The 9353-nt window shown below is 33.3% G+C and overlaps 1 protein-coding gene across 1 annotated transcript in view; it reads right to left on the reverse strand.

Annotated features, from left to right (window-relative positions):
* TEX11 (testis expressed 11) overlaps window positions 1–9353 on the reverse strand; it is a 322651-nt gene that overhangs the window by 205319 nt on the left and 107979 nt on the right. Inside the window, exons 9-10 of the mRNA XM_004694432.1 lie at window positions 6993–7047; window positions 3689–3784 (exon numbers count right to left, since the gene is read on the reverse strand). Coding sequence (XP_004694489.1) covers window positions 3689–3784; window positions 6993–7047 — 151 coding nt within the window. The remainder of the gene's footprint in view (window positions 1–3688; window positions 3785–6992; window positions 7048–9353) is intronic.

The raw sequence follows: 9353 nt of genomic DNA on the forward strand, positions 1-9353 counted from the left end.
TTTGGTGATGGGAAACCCGTGGGGATTACAATTGAGATGAAAAAAAATGTGCAAAATGAGGTAAAAATAAATTTAAAAAAAAAAAATGTTCAACATTGGCCCTCCCTGGTGGTGCAGCGGGTTAAAGCACAGCACTGAGAAGCTAAAGCCACTTCCGCATGAGTCCTGCCCCGGAGGTGACCACATGGTGTGGCAGACCTCTCCTGACCCACTCACTGCTCCCCTCAGCAGTGTCCTTCATTGATCTGCCTGTTCTGCTCCCCACTCTCTGGTGAATCCTCTCACTGCCCCTGCACCTCTGGCCTGTACTCCAGTTCTATAAGCATAAACAAACAAATCTTCAAATAAATAAATAACATGTACTTGTTTGAACAGGTAATCTCTTGGAAAGAAATGTACATGGAGCCACTTGCCTGCTGCAACAGCCCATCTCTAGACGTCCTCCAACACTCTGCACTAGAGAGCCAGAATCATGTTGAGATAAAAGGATGGTTTAGTTGAAGCAGGAAGTGCTCCCCTGGCAAGCTCAGAAAGGTTATCCACTAAGGACACAACTTTGGGTAAGATACAGTGCAGCAGGACAATGAGGTCAAAGAATGATGAGCAGGATAGCAACAAAGACAGGACCTGAATGCAGGTCTGGGGCCATTTATGAGTGCCGGGAAGAGAAGGTGGCTGAGGTTGCAGCATACAGTCTTCTTCCATCCCATAACTGGCTCCAAAAATTGATGCTCTGTAAGACCAGAAGCTTATAACCAGGCAAAGAAAAGGAAAAGAATGGTCAAAAGGGAAAGAAAGAGATGTACTTTAAACACAAAGACATAAAATAGGAAAAAGGATGGAACAATATATACCATGTTAATACTAGTCAAAAGTGAGTAGTCTGCCTCCCTGGTGGCACAAGGGATTAAGTCTCAGCATTATGATGCTATCAGCAGCCACTGCAGCAGGAGTTCTATCCCAGATAGTCAAGAAGAGCTCTCCTGTCTCACCCACTGCTCCCCTCAGCAGTGTATTTCAGTTAGTTGACCTACTGCTACACACTCTGTCTCTGATGAATCCTCTCACCTGCCCCCACCCTGCACCTCTGGCCTACACCCCAGCTCTTGCATGCATAAATAAATAAAATAATTTTTTAAAAGAAAGTGTAAGTAACTGTTAAAAATACCAAAGTAGATTTAAGAGCAAATATAGTACATCCATATAATGAGATAGTACTTAAAGAAATAAACTATGTATACATACAACACCAATGAATCTCAGAATAACAATGCTGAGTAAAAGAAGTCATATACATCAAAAGTAAGCTATGATTGCATTTGTATAAATCTCTATGAAAGGCTAAATAGTGTATGCTGATAGAAAGCAAATCAGTTGTTCTTAGGAAAAAGTGGAAAAGAAAGATTATGAGGAAACTTCAGGAAGTGATGCACATATTCACTATACTGATTGTGGTGATTTGATTATTTCATAAATCTATACATATACTTAAATTCATCAAATTTCGTGTTTTAAATATATATAGCTTATATTTCAAAATATCTTGATAAAGCTGTTTAAAAAATTTAAGGAGAATAATGAGCTATAATGTGAAAATAAGAATATACAAATCTATACTGATAACAAATGAATAAGTCAATAAATAAACATCAAATAAATGGGAGTAGTGAGAACTCTTACTTATAGTAGAATGTTAAACTTATCAATAGGTAAATGTAGAAGGAGTGCTGGTTAGAAAATTATCATATGACAATCAATATAATTAAGTTTGGTGCAGGCAAGAATGCTAATTCTAAAAGGAAATTTTAATGAGAAGCAGAGTACATGATTTTTTTAAGTTTCCCCACCCTTTATTTATAGGTTATAAGTAAATATGCAATGAAAAAATTGAGCTAAATTTTGACCAAATGGCCAATTTTAGCATCATCAATGAGAAGCAAACAGATGGACATCATATGTCTCCAGATATGATACCCTGAGAAAAGACATAATATTCCTGACTAGAGGAAATCTCATAGTGAGGAAATACCAGATAAATCTCATAGTGAGGAAATACCAGATAAACAAATGAAGAAACTTTCAGTTACAATGAGATAGGGAGCTACTATATTATTCCAAATTGTCAATGAGACAAAAGTCAAAGAAAGGCTATGAAATGTTCCAGATTATGAGACTAAAGAAACATGACATTTTAATACAATGCCTGATCTTAGGTATATTGGGGAGATAAAAAATGTTGTAAAGTTCATTATTGAGGGTATGTAGTACATTATCAAATATAGTTAATTACTGAGAGTATATTATGTATACATTTTAGAAAGATTTATATATAAATATGTTCAATATGTAAGTACATAACTTATTTTGGATATTATGTTTGTATGCTCAGTAATTGTAGCTTGGATTACAGTTTTTCAATAAAATGGAGAGAAAAAGAAAGTGCACAAATGTTAATAACAGGTGAAATCTGGTTATAACATAGTATATAGAGGTGTTCTTTGAACTATTCTTACACTTGTAACTTTTCTGTTAGCTTGAAATTATCTCCAAATAAAATAAGACTTTTAAAAGTGGTTACTGCTATTAAAGTCTTAATAGATACCAGTTCAGCTGTATCCAGAATCAAGAATTAGACTATTTAGTGTGATGTCAGGAGTAATGCAAATGAGCAACTGTTGTTCTAAAAACTGCAACCTCTGCATCCAGTGAACAGAGACATGCTAGCAAGAATTCACATATAATTAATATGTAACCTCAACTGTCCCGGTGCATCTTTTATTTATATTTGCATCTTTGAAGCTGCCAAAAAAGCATTCAACTTTTGAATATGTCCATATTTATTAATATTTTTAAATTTAAAAATGTAATATTAAAGAAGTATGCTGTCATTAAGTAACCCATCCAAATGATATAAATTTCAGGAAAATATAATTCAAGCAAATGATCTGTTTGTCAAATTAATATTCTGATTAACTGAACTATTCATTTTCATGCTTCGAATCATATATATATACAATTCTAAAATGTATCAATATATAACTGTCTTAGTTAACACATTGACCCTAATTGAAGATCTTGTTAAACATTCATCAACATCAATGTTCCTTGTCCAGGAGTGTAAATGTATGTGTTATATACAGATGAACATGAGCTGAAAGTGAACTGAAATTGTTTTTTAAACTAGACCCCATTATCTGCCTATTTTACCATCATTTCCCTCTTTATCCTAAAAATTCACAGCAGACAGTATCTTTTCTTTCAGGAGAAAGAATTTTTTTTAAGCACAACACTAAGAAGCTTAAGCCACTTCTGCATGAGTTCAATCCCTGCCTGCCCCGGAGGAGATCCACATGGCGTGGCAGACCTCTCCTGACCTGCCCGCTACTCTCCTCAGCAGTGTGCTTCATCAATCTGCCTGTTCTGCTCCCCACTCTATCTCTGGTGAATCCTCTCACTCTCCGCATCTCTGGCCTGTACCCCAGTTCTGTATGAATAAAAAAATAAATCTTTTTAAAAAAATCTGTAGTCAAATAAGCATTTTGTGTGGGTATGCTAAAGAAGGGACTACACCAACCTGGTGTTTAAGACAAGGAATACTACAGCAAATGTCTAAACTGCATTTCAGAATGTAAATCAAAGTTTTGAAAATTTCATTAAGCTAATATTAAAATGTAAAAATCTCTTATACCTTATTTGCTAGATTTATAGTTCTGAGAGCCTTTTCATAACATTCTTTGTCATCCCAATCCAAATAAGCGGTGGCTAGTAACCGTAGAACTTTAGCCTATAATTAAAAGTAAAAAAAAAAAAAAAAAAAAAAGCACACAGCTGAGGGTTAAATTGCAATGGAATAGCTGACTAATACATGGTTACAGTCATCATTATGAAAAAGCATTTCCTGAAACAACCACATTGTCTTGGGATGTTGTTTCTGCTCTCTACACAAAATACTGTCTAAAAACCTTCTAGTAATAGATTATTTAAATATTTTCTTATCAGTGTTTTATCATTAAAGAACATTAACAACCTCACGTTAAAAATAAGGAAACTAAGTCACAGCAATATTTAACTGTCTTGTCGCCTAATATATAGACAGCAATATATTAGGTATCTATCGAAAGAGGTAACTAGAAAGACATAAACCCTCTCAAAGATTTCACAGCCTAGTTGGGACTAACCAATTGGTGTCATACATACTGCCATTTTAGTAAGCACAAATATGCTTTTCCTACAGAGAAGATTTCTCCCAACTCAATTTTAAAATGAATAAATTATTGCTAAATTTAGTCCGACCAGGTTTGCACTTTGATAAGGGAAAAGATTTTCAACAGCATGGACTTAACTACAGATTCACATTTTGAAAGATGGAGTCCTATCTCAATGAATAACCTTCCTCCAAGTATCAAGACAAAGATAACCTTCTAATTAAAAAATATATATACATATATGTTAAGTACATTAGGCACTTAATCTAGAGAAATGGCATTTAGGTTGTTGTATTTCATATCTTTTAAATTCAGAAACTAAGATGGAGCAAATAAAATGCATATAATGTATTGAATATCATTATTATTTGTGTATAGCAATTCTCAACTAACCCAGAGGACATTTATGGAATAAATATGGCATCTCTAAGAAAGATTTTAGGTATTTTATAAAAGGGTCAAATTTAATCAGAAAGATGAAACAAAATGCATGAAATTCAAAACTGTTATATTAAAAGAATTGAGACATAAAGCAGTACATTCTGTATGATTCTATTTATATTAAATTCAATAAAAGCTGAAAATAGCCTATAACAATTGAAGTCAAAATAGTGGTTTTATCTTGGGAGGGGCAGTAATGACTATTACTGCAAGTTGTCAAGGGACTTTTGAGAATGAGGGGAACTTTTGTATCTTGATCTGTACTGTGGTTATAAGACTACATAGATACATTAAAACTCATCAGGCTGTACACTTAAGATTTACAACTTAAGTATATCCAATCATATGTTATCTAATGATGAGGATACATTATAAGAAATGTGTTAAGGGACATTGTTGCTGTACAAACAAAAGATTTATTTACACAAATCTGGATAATATGGCCTACTATATACCTTATAGGGAAAAACATCATATGTGGATTCCACTGCTGACCAAAACATCATTAAATAGTGTATGACTGTATAAATTACATCTCAGTAAAGTACTGCCAGCGTGAAAGAAAAACTACTTCATAATCTTACTTCCCTATACTTTGCAATATGAATATTAAATTTCAATTCACACTTAAATACTATCTTCCACCCTACACCAGTTATTTAACTATTTTTGAAATTTTAATTGAAGTATAAAGTATATAATAAAAGTTCAAAAATCTTAAGAGTGTAGTTCTGGACTTTTACGTGAACACATGTACATTAACAACATGGAAATCAAGAAACAACATTAACAGAGAAGGCTCAACTCATGCCTCTTTTCACATATTCCAAACAAAAGTCACCAATTACCTGACTTTTAACTTCATGTATTCATTTTACCCATTTTGGGCATCTACATTTATGGAATCACAGAATGTATAACTACTTTGTAACTCCTTTGTTTATTTAACATTACACGTGAAGACATCAATATAGATGTGATTACTGTAGTTCATCTATTCTATTATGTGACTATATTGCAATTTTTCTATAATTTCATGATAAAATACACATAAAATTAGCAATCTTAACCATTTTTTTAATTACACTTAACTTTTAGGTATATGGTTCATCACTATTAAGTATACTCATACTATTGCACATCCTTCACTACCATACATTTCCAGAACTCTTTAAATCTGGCAATACCCCTTAGACAATAACTTCTCATTTATACCCCTTAGACAATAACTTCTCATTTATCTCCCTCTAAAATCCTACAGCCACTACCCTACTTTGTGTCTCTATGAATTTGACTATTCAAATTGTTTCCTTTTAAGTGAAACTATAGTATATTTGTCCTTTCCTAAATAGCTTGTTTCACTTGATATAAAATGTCTAACTTTCATCTATATTGTAGCATATATCAGCATTTCCTTTTTTTGAAAGCTGAATGATATTCTATTATACTCACTTACATAGATTTTATTATTAAAAGAAGTTTTTTAAAGGTAGAGGCCACATTTTACACTTCTTTTTTACTTACTCACCCATCTATAACATTGCTAGATACATATAGGTGCTCAGTTATGTTTTAATTGGTATATTACAAAAAGAAAAGAAAAAAAACTCTAACTCATGCCATTTGCAGCAACATGGATGGAACTGGAAGGGATCATGCTTAGTGAAATAAGCCAGAAAGAAAAAGAAAAATACTGGATGGTTTTATCATAGGAGTGTAAGGGATCAGGTAAAAAAAAAAAAAAAGTAATTATAATAAAGTAAAAATGAAAATCAACAAACTATAAACCCAAGATATTCTACAGGGGCAGAGAGGGGAATAAAATCAAAACTGGGGCATGAAGAGCACATGAAAATATGGTAACAGGTGAATTAGTGGTGGGAAGTCCATGGTGATTACAACCAAGATGAAAAAACATACAAAATGAAGAATGATGTTAAAAAAAAAGATAGATATAATTTTTTAAATTCTATTCTGCTATAGCATATGTTAGATTTACACCAGAATTATTTATATAATCACATTTTGCTTGACAAAATTAACTTTCAAACCAAGTATGTTTTATCTGGGTACTTAGGGGAAAACCTGAAATTTTTAATATGCAATAATAAAAGTTAAAATTTGCAAAGTCAAACACTATTCTAAGCACTTTACATATATTATTAACTCCTGAGTACAAAAATTCACCCAGAAGGCAGATAATAATAATAATGTACTGAGATATTAAATAATATTCCCAGTGTATGATCTACACACAAATAAGGAATTAGATGTCTATGATTTTATAACAACAACATAAACTATATACTTTCAATTTGTTTCTACAATATTTAACATGGTCCTTACCAGCATTTCTGGTCCAACAGAATTCTTATCCATTCTCCCAATATCATAACTTTGGCTATCATTAAAAGAAGAAAAAAAAATATATATTCTTTTCAAATTATATATATATATTACATATATATATAAAGCATATATATGTTTTCAAGAGTACTTACTGTTGAGAATACATGGTATAATTATACTTTACTTCAAGTCTTCTAGTTTGTACTACAACAGATTATTAACCAATTAATATATGAAAATCAATTGTAATAATAGTTTCTAATTGTGGAAAACCACAATTACCTCAAAATCCATCCAACAAATCAATACTATAATTTATTTATTGCTCTTTTCTGTCTGGCTGTGTGTGTTTGTGTGTGTGTTGCATTAAACTAGTTTATATGTGTATATAAAATGTAATTTAATAGGCACATTTTAAAGACTAATAAATGTAAATATAGCAATAAAACAAATACAGGGGTCTTCACAGAAACAAATGCTTTAATCATATTAAGTCTCACAATGCCCTTGCAAGAAATAAATTTTTTATTTGTTCCATTTTGCAGCTGAATGAACCAATTATCAGTTAAGAAGTTCCTAATTTTCTTAGATTAGTATTTAAAATGAGAGTGGGAAGTTGGGGAGTAGAGAGACATTTGACTCTCAGTTTCCTACTTCAATTAACAAACCATATTATCCATTGGGACATTCTGATAACCAAAATTATATTAATAAGAAACTCAAGAGTTTTAAAACTTAAAAAAAAATAAAACAGATCACATACCATAAAACTATTCCAAGGGAGGTGTGTCAAAAAAAAGTAAGTTGAATGAATTATTTTAAAATATTCCCTAAAATAAAATCTTTAAAAACCCCAGAAATAATGAACTGAGTCTTCAATTTGCTAGCAAAATATAATGTTGCCAAGTCAACATAAGTCCTATGTCATACAGGTATCCTTTGGTCAGTTAAACCTTTTATTTCCTGTTTTTAAAATAACCAGTGAGTAGTGGAATTTTTGAAACAGTGTTATAAGGAGCCCTTGATTATACGCCTAGTAAAGAATAATCATTTGTCTGAAGAAAAAAAAAATCATCAAAACATATAACCATTTGAAGTCTCCGGAAATTATCTTAAGGTTATATAGCAAAGGGGGAAACATTTTTTAGTCAATTAAATCTCAGTAAGAATGCTGAATCTGTGACTGTTTTGACCTGCTTCTATCCCACCAGTTCCATGTGATAGAAGATACTCCAGATGCATGCTGGCAGCAAGGTGGGAATTCCCGCTCCCTTCAGCTCCCAAGAATCCTAAGCTATGGTTTCACCTTGGGCCAGTCAGACTGCCAGTCTCACTTATCCTTCACAGGCCTATATTGTGGAAGTACTATTCTAGGCAAGCACAGTGAGGAGACTGGGTCTTCTTTCCTCACCCATTTTTCACTCTTAAGCTAGGGGCGCTACACAAGGTATAACAGGTCAAGAATAATGAGATCCTGACAGGCTTCTGCAGGCTAGTTCACTGGGCAGAGATTCCATATCAGAAAGACAGTCTTAAGACCAGGGGCTACCATATTCCCAGCATCCATTCATACAGGAGGAAGCCACTACAGAGGAGGCATGCCCTGCTCCTACACCCAACTACAATATTGAGGCACAGAGGGTTCATTCCAAGGGAAAATGAGAGAATCAGAGGGGACTGACTTTGTTTGGAATAGAGTAGGGAGAAGACACTGCCTGAGGGCACTGTCAAAAACAAAGGGGACCTTGCTGCTGAGTAACTAAAAGCAAGCTGGTAGCTCCACATTAGTAGTAGCAACAAGCAGGCCAGCCAGGAGTTTAGCAATAAGAGTGAAAAAGACAACCAAGAACAATCCTGGGATCCTAGTCATTGTTGGGGATACAGAAAGCTATGCACATATACTAAGCTGCACCCACTTAGAAGCAGTCAGAGAAACATGAACCTTAGTAGTTTGGGGATTTAGGCTAACACTCTGACTAATAAGCATGGACTGGAAACTAGCAACTCTGATCCAAAAGGTTACAGTAAGGAAGCCAAGCTTAAAAATCAAATCACACTTCCAAATATAAGAAACTTAGAAGTCATTTTCCATCCAAATGGCAAATTTAGTCTGTACAGACTAAACAGTGATAAAGGATTGATCACAAAAATATACAGAGAACTGACTAAACTCAACAAAAAGAAAGTAAACAACTCCATCAAAAAATGGGCAGAAGAGCTAAAAGACACTTCTCCCAAGAGGAAATGCAGATGGCCAAAAAGCATATGAAAAAATGTTCAACATCACTCATAATAAGGGAGATGCAAATTAAAACCACCATGAGATACCACCTCACCCCAGTGAGAATGGCACATCTT

This window comes from Condylura cristata, unplaced genomic scaffold, assembly GCF_000260355.1.
Source record: "Condylura cristata isolate star-nosed mole 26May11 unplaced genomic scaffold, ConCri1.0 scaffold00043, whole genome shotgun sequence".
NCBI lineage: Eukaryota > Metazoa > Chordata > Mammalia > Eulipotyphla > Talpidae > Condylura > Condylura cristata.